The sequence below is a fragment of the Ammospiza caudacuta genome, chromosome 11 (genome assembly GCF_027887145.1).
Source record: "Ammospiza caudacuta isolate bAmmCau1 chromosome 11, bAmmCau1.pri, whole genome shotgun sequence".
Taxonomy (NCBI): Eukaryota; Metazoa; Chordata; class Aves; order Passeriformes; family Passerellidae; genus Ammospiza; species Ammospiza caudacuta.
The window spans coordinates 23,734,196-23,750,336 of record NC_080603.1 but is presented as its reverse complement, the minus strand read 5'-3'; the positions used below and the strand labels follow the sequence as shown (position 1 = coordinate 23,750,336).

At 45.2% G+C, this 16,141-nt stretch overlaps 1 protein-coding gene across 1 annotated transcript; it reads left to right on the top strand.

The window, feature by feature from the left end:
- The first annotated feature begins 4,791 nt into the window (after positions 1–4,791).
- CLDN11 (claudin 11) lies at positions 4,792–14,699 on the top strand. Its single transcript, XM_058812518.1, has 3 exons — positions 4,792–5,017; positions 7,582–7,746; positions 13,731–14,699. The coding sequence occupies exons 1-3, from the start codon at positions 4,792–4,794 to the stop codon at positions 13,961–13,963; spliced, it is 624 nt and encodes a 207-aa protein (XP_058668501.1). The 3' UTR covers positions 13,964–14,699.
- The last annotated feature ends 1,442 nt before the right edge of the window (positions 14,700–16,141 follow it).

Below are 16,141 nucleotides of genomic sequence, written 5' to 3'. Positions count from 1 at the left end.
TTATTCATACATTCTTGTTTTGTACTGGGGGAGGGGATAGCTAGAATGTGTTATGAAATTTTTGGAAACCTTTCCTAGCATTAGTTGGGAAGTTGGCCTTGAAATGCTGTCGTGGTCAGCTTCCTAGAATTCACTTGTTTGTAGAGTATATATTTTGATTGTCAGTAAAGATAACAACTTTGTATTTTTTCTGCACTTAATTCGTGTAATTAATCCACACAACAGAGTTTTCTATAACATGGTGAAGTCTACAAAAGACATAATTTCTCCTACCTATTAACCTGTGCTTGCAATATTCCGGTAATTTTATTTAAGCCATTGATAGTAAGCAGCAGAAAGCTGCAAATTTCAATTTTCTTTTTGCTCATTGCATTTGTAGTGTGAGTGTTCATTGGTTTTCTTTACAGAAAGCTTGTAGAATTTTCTATTTGCTGCATATATCTATTTAAAAAATGCAGTTGTTTTTTAGCTTTTGTGAAAGCAGTTATTGCTTACGAATTGCACGATGATTTTATAGTGTGTCTCCATTACTTAGCAAATTGGTTTTTTCAGGGTTAGTGGTTCAGTTGGAAAATGCTTGAAAAATGAGTTTTAAGCACTTCATCAAGCACAGCAAACATGGTATAAAATTTTGCTATTTGAAAATTAATTAAGTGTAACAATATCAATTGATTTTTTTTTCTTCTAAGAGATACCTCACTTAAAGGAAAGCACAGCTGTACTGTATTTAAACGAATTCTAGGAAATAATAAAAAGTTGGTCTGAAATATTTCGTTGCCATCACATTGCTTTCTGTGATTGACAGAATGTTTTTTGTGTTTTCATCCTCACTCTCTAAAGTATTTATTGCTGTTGACATGCCAGTATAATTCTCTCAAATGACAGAAAGTAGCTGCAAAACAGCTGAGTCCATGTTAGCTCAAGGCAACAGGTTGAGTGACAATTCTGAAACCATAGAAAAGCCTGTGAAAAATGATCAGTGCATTCAACAATTTTTAATATTTGCCAATGATGTACAGTCTTATTGTCAGCGTTGCTGTGGTTGCATCACATGACACACAAAACTGTCCTCTACCTCACGTGAGATTGAACAGATATTTTATATGGTTTTAGTAGACAAGATGCATCTATCTGGTCACTTAGTTTACAAATTTTGAATTATATTTATTGAAACATGACATACTGTGCTCTTAGCTTATACCTCAATTGTATTTTGTGCTGTTATCCATTTCCATGCCTTGTAAATACCTGTATAGATCGTGGACTCAAAAACAAATAAAGAACTGTAATGTCAGAACACTTGTCTCTGTTGTATTTTTGAGCATTGACTTCTAAACTTGGCTCTTTTGAGGTGTTTAACTCTCTGCTTTTCTAAGGACAGAGCCTTCCTTGCTTTGATTACAGTAAATTAAAATCAGATTACACCAAAACTTGTTAGAGCTCCCACAGCCTGCAGCAGGTCCCCAGTTCTCTAAAAGGTATTTTAAACAAAATCTACAAGATCAAAGCCATCCCTCCCCATGGATCCACTATCTAAAGCTCTTAAGATTCTGTAAAAGTATTGGCACCAAGCTTTTTATGTATCTTGGCATAAGTTTGGTATTTATACCTGAAAATAGAACTCCTTGCATACTTGGCAAGTTCTCTGGTGCCCAGCTTTGTTGCTGCTTGACTGCTCAAGCAATGTGTGAGTTGTTCACAACTCTCTTCCATAGCTCAATAATAAATGAGATTAAAAACACACATTGCCAGATCAAATGCTGAGATTATCCAAAGTTAAAATCAGAAATGAGAATTTTACTCTATTTGCTGAAAAAATAGTTTCTGCTGATGGTGAGTGACTCTCAGGAGCTCTTCATTTCTGTAAACCATGTGATTATATTACCTTAACTTTTGCTACAAATATTTTGGAGATTTTCTGGGGGATTTTATTCATACTGAGAAGATTTTCTTGATGCATAAGAAGGCACATTCACACACCTTTTGGTATTTTTTCTTCCCCTCAAATCAGTGCAAAATTACTTTATCCTTGTATTAAGGAACTGCTGTCCCATATAGGAAATCCTGGTGATGTTTCAGATAACTGCAAACCTGTATTTTACAGATAAAGAGAGAGAAGGGCAGTATGAACCAGGATAAAGATGAAAATTACAATGATGAGCTCAGCCTTCAGTATAGGACAAAATTAAGAACTGACTGTACCACTTAAACTTGTTTATTTCTGCATCCCATATTGCTTTTGTATACCGCTGTATTTCCAAACAGGGAAGAAACAATGAGGCTGAAAATGTAAAGAAAAGTTCAAGGTGAGTCATTTGGATGAGAAAGCCCTGGGTGTTGATAGCTTGGGTAGCTGTGACTAATTGCAACGCCTGTCTTTTGTCAGAGAGAACAATGCAGATCAAGGAAAAGCTCTGGGAGTGAAGGGTATGAAGATTGATTTTTAGGGAGCTCACACTGTTGCTGGAATAAATGCTTGTTTAACACTTGCTTTTAAAAAGGCAGCTTTTGAGACTATTGCCCAAAGTGTATAAGTTTATTTGGCATATAGCTGGCAAGTCATTCTTGTTCCTTCTTTTATTGATCTTGTAAATCATTGTCCACTTGCCTTGTATGAACTTAAATTCACTTAACTGTTGGTGGTGTGATTTATAACACTGACAAAATGGTAAATGGCTCCTGTCTTTATTGACATTAATGAAATAATTCACACCATGCCCTGTGGGCACCAGCTCGAGTTCTGTTGAGCAGTGCTGGTTACCAAAGTGTCAGATTTACTCCTTGCTCCTGCACACTTCTTGATAAATACATTTGTGAAGGAAAACATGGGGTTAAGAAGTTTTGTGGTTAAGGAAACCAAAAATGTAGGAGACTGAATTACAGAAGGGTGTATATGCCAATGAATACCTTGCAGCATTTTAAAAATACTTATATTGTGCATTAGGATGGATGTGCCTGCACTATCACTGTGTAAAATGATTCCAAACCTCAGCTTTGGGGTGAAATCTCTCATCTCCCTTTGAATTCAGGAGGTGACACATGGTCCGTCCAATGCAATTGCTCAGTCCAAGAAGTGGAACAGCACCGCTTACAACCAAGAGATTATAAGTTTATCTCCTGAATAATAAATAAGAAGGAATATCTTTTAGGGGAAGATTAAATCCATCTAGAATGGAGCCCTAGATGACATAAATTTGTGTTTGGATATCAGTAACAGCACACTCCACCTGAGGTGGGTGCAGTAGAAGGATAAGCCATGCAGGAAGGTGGAATCACATCAGGAAATTTCATGGAAGGCCAGCTGGCAGCTTGGCTTCACAGAAATACCATAAACCAGGTATAGAAACCCAAGGAGTAATCAACAATATGAAACAAATGTGAAAACAACAATTAAATTTATATTTATTAGAAAAGCTTATCTTGAAAAAGAATTTTCAACTATACTGGTAGTGCTACAGTGTTCATATGAAGCTTTGACAGAAAACTGTGACCTCATGTCCTTGAATTTTGGATCTAAGGAGCAGGTGACAAATGATAGGATGCTCTTGTTCATGTTTTGCTTCTTAGTTGTTAAAGAACGGCAAAAAGCACCCTTGGGTGAGGAGCAGGATATATTTCATTCCTAGCACTTTAAACTCGGAGTGGCGTTTCCCGTATTTCTGTCTCACTGACAGCTCTGGGAGTGAATGGAATTCATTGTTGTGTCACTTTCTCGTCCCCGTTCCTGCCCGTGCACCGCAGACAGCTCTCCACTAGTGGTCTCTCCAGGCATGCAGCATCCGCCTGGTTCCAACCTTCCCTTCCCAAAACCAGCAGCGCTGGAGGAGGACACACAGCCAGGAAATATCCTCAGGGATGTGTTGGCACGGGAGAACATTCATATGTGCTGTGAAAATACAGAGCGAATAACTAGGAAAGTGTCCTGCCCCCCTGTTTCCCCTGATGCAGAACAGGAAGATGTGACGTTTCTCCACCTCTGACATAAAATGTCAGGAGCGGGCTGCTCCTGTTTTATCAAATGCACTAAAATTCATATAGTCAATTTACTCAGACTAAAAGTCTGAGTTAAAAGCTGCTCGTTTTAATTTGGGGATTCAAAAAGGGACTGTGGTGCTGGTAAACATGTATTTAATACTCAGTGAGAGTTAGCTAATAGTTCTGAAAGCCCAGGCACAGCAGAGAAAGCAGTGGTGGGTCTTTTATATTTTTACAGTTCCTGGAAACATCAGGAAAGACTCAGGACTGGTTTTGTCCCTTTCCTGTAGCTGTGCTGGTGGCTTTGATGAGGTGATCAATTCCACCTCTTGAGTAACTCTGTCCACCACATTTCTCCCCTTACTTTTCCATGAGGATGTACTAGTGCGACTATTAAAGTTTGCTGGCAAACACTACCTTAATTTTTTCCCCTCTCTGCTAAATTTCGAATATTCGGGCTGTTATCTTGCATTTGAACAAACCCCTCCGGCTCGTTTCTCAGGCACGCTTGGGTGCGATCGTGCATCTCCTCCTCCGCACATTCTCCTTCCCCTCGGACGGACGCTCCGGATGCTCTGGCAGAAGTTGGGGCTCCCCCCTGGCTCCTCCCCTGCGCCGTGGGGCTGGAGGCAGCTCTGACCCCTCCCAGGGAGGGAGCTGGGCAGAGGCAGCCGGGTGTTTGCAGCAGAGCCCGACCAGGGACCTGCTCCTGCCCATCCCGTCCCATCCTGCCGCTGCAGCAGCCGCGACCTCGCCGGGCGGCTCCGCTGACCCCCGTGGGTTCTGTGCTGTCACTGTCCCCAGCACAGCACGGAGATGGTGGCCACCTGCCTGCACCTGGCCGGATTTGTCTGCAGCTTCGTGGGGTGGATCGGGGTGGTTGTGGCCACGGCCACCAACGACTGGGTGGTGACCTGCGGCTACACCATCACCACCTGCAGGAAAATGGATGAGCTGGGATCCAAGGGGCTGTGGGCAGACTGTGTCATGGCAACAGGTCTCTACCACTGCAAGCCCCTCGTGGACATCCTCATACTGCCGGGTGAGTGTGTGCCATCCTCCCCTTCCCACCCCGAGTGAGGGCTGAAGCCTTGCCTAGAGCAGCACAGGTGATGGGGAACCTCCTCCAGCTTCCTCAGCACAGGAGATGGTCCATTAAATACTAAAGAAGTTAAATGATAGCTCTTAACATGATTCTCATTGATTTACACCTTGTTTTAATCGTAGCCAGGTCTCGTGCTTTCTGTGGCTGCTAAAATCCAGTTAATGTTTGTTTAATCATTGCTCTTAGTAAAATCTCACTGCTCCTCTCACATCTTGTCTCTGGATTGCACCGCAAAACATACAGAGCACACTGAGGTGTAATAGAGCACTTCAAGGGGATGGTGAACTATTACAAATGTTAAGGTTTGATTCCTTAAAGTGGTTTGGAGTGTAATGAATCTTTCAGCATCTATTATTAATGCTGCTATGGCTTTTAATCTTTCAGAAGATCATCATTAGTCTTGATGGTCTTGTGCTTCCCACAGATTCTGAGGCAAGACAGAACTTTCACACAGCAAACGGATGTAACTACATTTAATGTGATATTTTTTAATGATGTAGTAACTTTCATCTAGATTAATGAAAAGCAAAAATTAAGCAAGGTGTTTAATCAGCATTAATCCATCTTTTGGGCTAATTAAACCTGCCAAAGTCTTGTGAGGTCTGGTCCTTGTAAGTTTGGTTTGTGGCCTTGCCAGTTTCAACCACTGTTCACTCTGTAGCACTTCATTCCGCTGTGTTTTAGATTGCAACTCCTCTATCATGTCAAAGGTGCCTCTCAAAGCTGACAGGGCAGAAATGACCATTCCTTGTCATTTTCTTTCATGTTTCCTTGTTTACTGGTTTAAATTGTTGTGAAGACAATTTTATAAGAGGTTAAAAAGATAATTCCTGAATTTCTCTCTGTTACAGAGCTTGGTCTGTGGCGCACAGTGCTTAGGAATGTTGAGTCTCTCATTCTCCCCTTCTCTGTCTGTACTTTTATTTTAGTAAGTTTGCCTTCCTTACTGCTACTGTTGTTAAATCTGATCCAGCAGAGAATATAGAGGAAGGTTTTGCCCCAAAGAAACATAAGTGAATACAACTGAATAAATAAGTGAATGGGTCTTGCAGTAGCAGAGAGCAAAGCTTCCCTCAAGCAGAAGCAAATCACAAACCAAGATGTTTCTTCTTGTAGCCTATTTGAGACCCATGGCTTGACATGAGAGGGAAATTTATCCTGGTGTGCCCAATAGCTGAAATACATTTAGAGCCTTTCTTTGTCTGAGTCAAGTCTTTAAAATGAATTGGTTTTATTCTCATTTACTTGGGATTGATTGCACAGAATCTACACTGGGTACAGCCATCTCCTTTGTTTAGGGTCTGCTTTTATGCCCCGAATGCCTCAGGTAACAATTTTTTTAAGTTTCCTCTTGAAAAAAAATAAGGAAATCTTCAATACACACAGTTAAATACATAAGTTCTGCATTTCCAGAAACAGGAAAATCCTCTTTCCTGGGGTTGTACCTGTGAGTCAGTGGATGTGCTCAAGGCCCCTCTTTGCTGGTGTTGGTTGAAGCATCTTGGAACTCCCTGTCTACATCTGACAGCTTCTTTTTGCTAGTAAGAAGGGACAGAGACCCAGCACACTCCCTTGCTGAGACTGTCCTGAAAACTGGGGGAGGTCACCAAGCACTGGGGCAAACCTGGCATTTGTCCTTTTTCATTTTGCATGCTAATAATGACCTGGTATAACTTACTCATATGCAATTTTTGTATAGTATATATACATTACATATAAATGATATATATTTAAATTTATATATACAGATAGTATATAAATATTTTTTAAATCACATATTATGATACATAGACCCTCCCAGAGGCAGAAAGGTCATGGTCCTGCCCAGCACCCCTACAGCCCCTGGTCCTTGTTGTTTTCAGTTGCCTTGTGCACAGGGACAGGTAAGGGAGGAATGTGAGCTCCTGGGGTGCCATGCTGAGGTATGGCTGTGGGTGAGGAGTGTCCCTCCTCTTCCTCCTCCTCCTCCTCCCAGGTCAACAGTGCTCATTGCCTTGGGGCAGCTGCTGGCAGCATCCCACGGACCTTCAGTGTCCGTAGTGTGTCTACAACTATTCAGCCCTCTGAATGACGGAAGAGTCTTTGAGGCTTTAAATTACTGTTGTTTTATTTGGAAGATTTTAAAATCTTGTTCTTTAATCAAACTGTCACCATGGAAAGATATAGGGAAACTCCCTCCTAGAGGAAATTTCTGCTACTTTCCCTTCCTGTATTTTCCAGCTCCATGGTTTCTCAGTGTCTCTCTGGGAAGAGCTTGTGTTTTCCAGGCAGTGCTGTTTGTTTGTTGGGAAACTGTGAGCCTGCACATCCCATGTCCACGCACTCCCCATTGCACTGCAGCCTCACTGCCCTGTGCCTGGTGAACATTTACTGTTTACTCAGGCATGAACCCATTTCCCATACTCCGTGCACGTCTTGGGCTCTAACCAAACAGGAGCTTTCCTCCAAAGTCTCCTTTTCTAGTGCCAAATAACAAAATCCTCCTCCTTGCCTTGCTGCAGGGTACGTCCAAGCATGTCGAGCGCTGATGATCGCGGCCTCCGTCCTGGGCCTGCCTGCCATCTTCCTGCTGATCACGGTGCTGCCCTGCATCCGCATGGGCCACGAGCCCGGGGCGGCCAAGTACCGGCGCTCCCAGCTGGGAGGGATCCTCATCATCCTCCTGGGTAAGGCACCTGCCAAGCTGAGGGGCTGCAGCCCGTCCCCTGTGGGCTGGTGGGGTGTGTTCTCCTGGGAGGGTTTGTGCTGGGCTGGGCCTGGAGCTCTCCAGCATGGCTGCAGCCTGTGGGTGGGCAAAAGGCAGGGACAGGAGTGGGAGGACAAGGAGAGGAGGCAGGGATGAAGCAGGGTTAGAGGGAATCCCTCTGTCTTTGCCTCTGTGAATCCCTCTGTCTTTGCCTCTGGATCTCTCTGTCCTTCCCTCATGGAGTTCTCAGGCACGACTTCTCCTGAGGGCCATTGCACACTGGCAGTGCCTGCAGGCAATGGATCATCCTGGTTCACTGTGGAAGTGATTTTTTGGGAAAAGGTCTGAACTTCCAAGCTACTTATAGGGAAGGCAGAGCCTCCAAATTTTCCCTGGAAATCCACGGACAGTAAGCTGAGGCATGTGGGAATTGCTTACTGAATGGGGCTGGTGCTGTGGCCTCCACAGGGGAAGGAGCATGGAGGTAGCACAGACATGGGAAGAGGGATGGCACTGGCATGGGGAGAGGACTGGCATTCCCTCTGTGGTGGCACAGAAAGTGGAGGTGGCACAGACATGGGAAGATGGGACTGGCATGCCCTCTGTGGTGGCACAGAGCATGGAGGTGGCACAGACATGGGAGGAGGGATGGCACTGGCACGGGGAGAGGACTGGCATTCCCTCTGTGCCTCCCAGCCCCCTCTGGCCAGCCTCCCCCTTGGCCTCCAAGCTCCCCTGGGAATTTCTTCCCGTCCTTGGTGCTTGTGGAGGAGATTGTTTTGAGCGGCACAGACTGTGGAGCTCATTGTCCCCCATGCAGCACCTGCATGTTCTTGAGGCCTCGTCATCTCAGCACCAGCCTGCAGGGCCTTGTTTTCACCCGTCTGTGGCAGAGGAGGAGGGGAGAGGCAAAGTGACCTCTTTGTGTGGCTCTGCTGCTCGCTGGCAGCCAGCACTGACATCATGCAGTCTTCTTTCTTCTTCTCCTTCTTTTTTTTCAAGTGGGCACTGAATATAGCTGCACACTCAGAAGGGCTGTCTTCTGGATGTTTCTTCCATGCAGGTCAGCCCTCCTCCATCACCTTGGGGTTAGCACAAATTCATACATCCCAAATCTGAGGGATTGAGTCCAAGAGGCCCTATAGGTGCCTGTGGAGTTTAAGAGCACATCTAGAAGTCCTAACATCAGCTTTATAGGGCGGGTCTAGGACATCCCAATCATGAACAGCCATGTTGGAATGTGATCTTCATCCCTGCCCTGGAACCTTGAGTCATTTATTTGGGCTTGGGGAAGTGAAGGAGAAGGTGGAGGTTTTCTGCCTGTGAATGAAATTTTAGTGCCAGAGTAGTCTTCTCTGGTAGATTTGCCCTGCCCAGCAGAGCTGCACTTTGCCACAAAAGCCACAAGATTTTGGTTCCAGTCGAGGAGAGCTGTGCTGCAGGTCATCCCTGCTTGCGTGGCTGCCGGTGTGGAGGCAGGAGGACTGTCCCTAAAAATCCCAAAGGGCAGAAGGATGACAGGATCAGCTCACGGATGACAAATTGCAGTACCAGTGTTGGGTATCACTGTGTTAGAACAAGTGAAATCCTTTATGCTGCAGTGTCCCACCAGGGTCTGGTGTCTGATGTGCCACAATCCCACCCCAGTCATGCTGCAGTGGGACACCAGGGAGGAGAGCAGATGTGAGGGGGTAATGGGGAGTTGTGGTGCTCCATAAACCAGGCTGCCCTTTGCCTCAGAACACAGTTTTCCAACTAGGTAGATCGTGTGAGGAAAGGAAGTGTGAGAGATCACATCTCTCACATTTGTGTCATGGAGACATTGGCAGACAAATGATCTTTGGGTCAGATTTGGACCACGTCTTATTGATTTTCATCCCTGTGAGCTCTGAAGCACCTACAGGTGAATGATTTACTGGTGTCACTGATGCCCTGAATGGTCTGGGCTGGGATCAGCAGCCTGGTCACAATGTTTTAGTCACAATTACAATAATGCTCTTTTTGTCAGATCACAAATGAAGAATAAATAAGCTTCTTTTGCTTCTAGGTTACTTTTTCTAAAAAAAAAGAAAGAGCAAACCAACCCACATTTATATTTACAAAGCCCATTTTTTTCCAGGCTCATCAGCAAGACAGTCCCTTTGGAAGAAGAATCATGTACAGAGCTTAGGACTTTGACATTATTTAAGCTGATTAATGATCTGTTTGCTGCAAGATGAGGTGTCACCATTCCAGAACATTTAACAAGCATGGATCAGGCTCTGAAAGATACAATGTTGAGTTAAAATCCATTATATTCTAGAACTAACATGCCCGGGACTGTTTTTATTCACCCTCCAGCCACTGAACTCTCACTCATGGTTTCCACAACCTCACAGGCTCCAGACTTTTCCTCTTAGGGGAGAGCAACACCCAGAGCTCTGGTTAAAAGAAAATGGTCCCCAAAACACTCCCTAATGCAGCAGAAATAGGGAGTGGGGATGCAAACAGGGAAGTTGGCCCCAAAGCAAAATTTACTTGCTGCTCAGGGAAGGGATGTCAGTTTGTCACTGAGATTTGGTATAAGGGAAAACGGGGATTGAAACAAAGCTCAAAGCCAAAAAGAAAAAAAATATATATATAAAAAGCTGAAAAGTTGCCAGGAAAACAATGGGCTCAGATATTCCATTGATTTTTCTGTCCACTGATAATCACAGGCTGCCAGAGTGCAACCTGTGTGCACGCCCTGCTATCCTGCTGCTGATGTGTTTATGGCTTTGTTTGATCCTATCTGACTGAGAGAATTGATTTATGGCTGAAAACAACCGTCAGCAGAGGCTTGCTCTGAGCTGCTATGAAAACATTTCACACGTTGGTGTTGATGGAAAAACCCTGGCCCAGCTCATGTTGTTGATACTAATTTGGAGCACCCCTTGCTGGTAACCAAGGGGGCTTTTCCCAGTGGAGGAGAAGGAGTCAGACATTGGAAAATAGATTAAATATATGTTAGTGGGAATTGCTACTACAAAAGAAGCCATTGTGTACTAAATAAAGGATGTTAATGAGTTTCTGAAGACTGCATGAGGCTTACTTGTGAAACCATAGATAAAAAGATTGCCTTGAACACAGAAAAAATATAGTATCTATTTTTTTCAACTAAATGCTTTGAAAGAGAAATCCGTGTGACTTTGAGTCAGCAATTCGGAATAGTTAAATTTAGATGTGAAATAAAATTATTCTTTCCTCTGCAAAAAGCCTTTAACTTACTGTTAAGGAATTTGGCAGGGACTCACTGTCCCTTGAGTTAGAACAATCCTGTTCCCTCTCTCCCAGCTCCCCAAGCACCTTCTGTGCTTCTTGTCTCTGTGCACGTCCTTCTGACTCCAACACATCTCTGATGTTGAGTATTGAGGGTTTCAGCTCAGCAGACTGAGCTACTGCAAATCCACAGTTAAAAAACACTTGGAAACACTGGGAGCTGGGATGTATCCCTGTGGATTCACAGCAATCTGATGGAGCAAGGACATTCATGCCATGCAGTGCTGAGAGGATTTTTTAGGTAGAGGCAGTGGCTTTTACAAGATTGCCTACTCCAGCTGCAAAATGCAGGCAGGATTTCCACACCAAAACAGGCCTGTTTTCCCAGCTAAATTGGTTGCTCTAATATAAAATATTCCTTCTCTTTGCAGATCTTCTTTTATTTTTCTGCTGGATTATATTGGCTACGGCAGCTCTAGAGTCTGAGGATTTCTTGTTTAGAGAGAGGCAGAGGGTGTCCCAACATTAGCACAAGAGAACGGATAACAACTTCTATCTTTTCCACGTGGACAGCCATTTTAGAACTTGAAACTTGCCCTAAAACTCCTTTTCCAATCTCTTTGGGTTTCTTGTCAAATCACCAGTTTTTTTTCAGCCTTCCCCTGTGGTACAACCAGAATAAAATCTGAGCCCATAGAGAGACACTGCAATTGCTGACTGTCCTTTTCCCATCTCCTCAGAGGATTTACAGCCCAACCTAATCTATGCAGGGCCATGAAGCCCAGTCCTGTTCCAGGGCATTCCTCTTGCTCAGCAGCAGGGTCACTGGCAGCTGGCAGCCTCTGAGGACAGAGAGGTCAAGTGAACCCATGCAAAGTCCTTGGCTTGTGTTTCACAGCTTTCTGCTATTGTCAGCATTAAAATAAGGTGGTTTTACATGTAGTGGGGCCACATGCACAAGAGATGCCATTGTGTGAGCATCCCTGAGAGCTCTTCTCACCCCAGTGCAAGTGTTTTCCTTGGTCCTGTCTTGTGGGGGAGGGTCTGGAGAGATAAGGCTCTTATAGTCTATAGACAAATATATATATATATATTTACTGCTGACAGAGAAAGAAAAGATGATTGTGTTTTTTCGGACAACAAAGCAGCTTTGTTCCCAGAGCCCATTAGAATGCTTTGTGGATTCCCAACTGATACATTTTTGTTTTAAAGCCTTGGAGGTTCATGAGCTGTTTGCAGGACCACTCCACACGCAGGAGAAATGCTCTTCTCCCCTCCCTGCCTTGTCCAAAATTCCTTCCAAAGCTGCGGGGCCCTTCCTTTGAGGAGGCCCAAAATTATTTCTGGCTTTATAAGCATCCTTCAAATGTTCTTCTCTTTCCCATAAGAAAATATTTTCTCTCACAATAACTGCAGCTTTGGGGATGGGTTTTTTGCTGTACTGGCCAGGAGCTACGGTTTGTTCTCTGCTTTAACTAAACAATTTTATTTTTACTCTCACCCCTTTCTTTTTCCCTCTTGCAACTTTAACTTTCTGACACTGCCTCCAGATACCTTTTAACACGGTCGGTGGAAATCTGTAACACTGCCATGGTCCTGTTATTGTTTTGCTCTGATTCTCTGATAGCCACAAGGATGGAGTCCTGCACAGCTTGTCCCAGAGGCAAGTAAATATTGACAGATTAATTCTTCTCAGATGTACAGGCCATCAAGGAGTATTGTTTTAGGACCTGCTCCTGGGAGGTGATTAACACCATCAACTCCTGTTGCCCTCGGTGCATGTGGGGACTCTGTGGGGACTGTCTCCCTGACATGCCACCTCACAGCACCACTGCAGCTGCCTCTGGCTTTTTGTGGGAAAACCCCCTATGGAATATCAAGTAAAAGGTGATGCCTGCAGTAATTTTTTGACCTGCTGTAGTCCCTAGGTGGGATCCCATTTTCGCTTCTGCAGACTCCTTAGGTCCCATTTTTATTCAGTTCAGTAAATGTCAGGAGAGTCTTGCTGGGTTTGTCCCCATTGCTTGATAGAAATTTTCCACAGGGAAGTTGAATCTGTTTTCCAGAGCTGTGAGACATTTCCCTTTCCATGAAAAAACCCCATCAATGCCTAACTGCTGTTTATTTTGTTCCTGCTCATTTTCTGCTTGTATTTTATAAACCCTAATCTGTGTTAGAGTTCTGGGAGATTTTGGTGAAGTTTATGTGACCACTCAGTAGAGCCACTGCAATGATGAGGAGGGACATGGGCTGAGGACACAGCATGTGAGTCATGTGGAGATAGGGATTTAAACCAGTTCACACTGATCCACAGATTTTATTCTCTTGCTGATCCATATGGTTTTCATGGCCTCCTAATTTCTAATCTATTCCTGATTCTGCAGTTCTCCAGCACATCCATTTCAAGGATAACTCTCATTTTTCTCTCTAAAGATATTTCTAGGGAACAAATCTGTTTCCCTTCTAATAAATACATTATATTGTGTCAGGCAGCAGTTGTTTTTCCTTCTTGCTGGTGCCTGAGAGCGATGGCTGTTCTCTCTCCATCTCTCACTCCTGAAGCTCCCATGTTGCCTCCTGCTTGGAGATCTCCTACACCTAGCCCTGATGCTGCTGCTTCTGGATCCTGTTGTGGGACTGGAAGGGAGCAGGGATGGGTTTCCTCTCTATCCCCCGTCCCCCACTCCAGCTCAGAACCCTAACGCTGTCCTTCCCCCCTGTCCCCAGCCATGTGCGGCGTGGTGGCCACCATCTGGTTCCCGGTGTGCGCGCACCGCGAGACCACCATCATGAGCTTCGGCTACTCGCTCTACACGGGCTGGATCGGCTCTGCCCTCTGCCTCTTCGGCGGCTGTGTCATCGTCTGCTGCTCGGGGGACGCGCAGACCTTCGGCGAGAACCGCTTCTACTACGGCTCGGGCTCCAGCTCGCCCACCCACGCCAAGAGCGCTCACGTGTAGACACCGCGGGGACGCCCCACGGCTGCCGTCGGATGCTTTGGCTGGTGGGTTCGTGCGCCCTGGGTTTGCTTCTGCTGACGCGCTGTCAGGCTCCCAGGGGGAGATTTAGAAAAGCAGCACAAATGTCTGGTAGTTTGAAGCATTATTGTCCCCGTCTCTTCCGCCCCTTTCTCTAGAAAGACAGCTCCAGCCAGCCCTACCTCTTGGTCCTCACCATTTTGTCCCGACCGCCTGCCCCATCTTCTTCTTGCAGCCAGGATCGTTTGGGGGTGTGGCGTGGGGTTTACAGATTTTAGTTTATCTTCTAGCTCCCCTGATTGAAGGAGAGTTTAAAGCAATAAAACAGAAAGAGAGAGACACTTTCCCATTGTTAGGAGGACTCTGACAGCTTCTCCCCCATCCTCACTGTTTGATTTCCCCCACTCAAGGTCACGGGTCTGGCACGGCTGGGGAGAGAGGATAGGGAGAAAGGCTGTCCTCTCCCACCGGGCAAATGTTTCTCTTTTGGAACAAGAGGAGGGGATTTTTCTGCCTTTCTCTGTAAATACTTTTATATGAATCTGATCATTTTAGTAACAGTGTTTCCCCCACCCCCACAGTCATCAGTATGAAGGAAACAGAGCCCAAAGGTCCTAATGACATGGTAGATAACAGTGCCTTTTTAAATAGTTATAAATGACTTTGGGGGCTCTAATCCCTGCCCTCTGGTTCAGTTTCTTTTTTTTTTTTTTTTCTTTTGTACAGATCAGTTACTAAAAAAAATGTATTTTTACATTTTTTTAAACTCTTTCTTTCTTCCTTCCTCTAAATTTGTGTTCTGTCTTGCCTTGTTAAAGCAGCACATTTTAACATGCAGTATAATGTACCTGTTACAATACAATTCTGGTGAGTACTGATGATGCCTTTGTACTTTCAGTGAAATACTGTACAATAAATAACAGAGTACCTGCAACCCCTGACTACTTTTTTTTTCCTTCCTTCCTGTGTGTTTCCACAGCCAGTTTTTCCATGACAGGGATTGCCAATGATTTTGAAGATTTTCTTTTTTTTACAGCAGTTCGAGATGAAAAACTGCTCTGCTGTGGCATTAAATGAAGAATATTTAAAATATGAGTAATCTTCCTCTATGGGACTGTCTGTTATCTTCTCCTTTGGTTCTTTCAATGCTCCCAGTAACAGCTTGTACCAGTTGTACCCACTAGTGGGTTTCTTTATATTGGGAAGAATTAGAAAGCCCCTGAAGTGGTGGAGGTGACCCTGAGCACCACGAAGTTGAGACCTCATGCTGCTGAAAGTGCTCTCAACTAAAGTAGGGGTCTGATCTGGGGTCATTGCTCTGATCAAAACTGTGTAAGATCAAGATCTAACTCTGTCCTTACCAGAGGCTGTAGCAATTTAATTACACTGGTACAAAATCCCATCTGTTCCCAGAGATGTTAACTCAGTTCAAACAATTTGTGTAAGCCGAGAGAAGGAAAAGAGGAATAGCTGCTGCTCAGACACGGGCAAGAGGAGAGCCCCAGTGGAGAGGCAGCAGGAGGAGGAGAAGGGTCTGAGCAACCAAGTTTTTTGGGATGATGAATAATGGGAAAACAGGGCTGTCAATGCATTTTGGACTCTCCTTGGTCTGCTTCACCTGGAGAAACCAAACTGAGTGATGCAGCCACAGGCAAGGATGCTGCAGCTCCCACCTCCCCTGCTCCACGTGGGAAGCTGGAGCATTTAACAGGAGCCAGAGGGAGGCTGGCTGTGCTCCACGGGGACCCTCTGCCTGCCTGGCCCGGGGACGGGCAGCAGCCCGAGCATCTGCCTCTCACCCCGAGCAGCCTTGAAGGCGGCTCTGTTGTGCCAGCCGCGCATCGCTGTGCAATGTCCCCAGGGCGGGCGGCGGGCGGTGGCAGGACACTTGTGCTCATGACATCACAGGCAGGGCACAGGCGGCTCTTGTACAGCCCGGGGACGCTGTCAGTGCTGCCATTGATGTGCGGGTGCCCCGGGCGCAGGGGGGCACAGACGTGCCAGCTTGTGCAGGCTGCCCGGGGATTGTGGATTGTGCCCGCGGGTTCACCCTCCTAACCCCGGCACCGACTGCGGCGGGGAACACCTCGGAGCAGGGATCCGACGGAATGGAATGCTGCCTGCAGACAGCCCTGGGGCAAACTGGGAGGGAAAAGCACA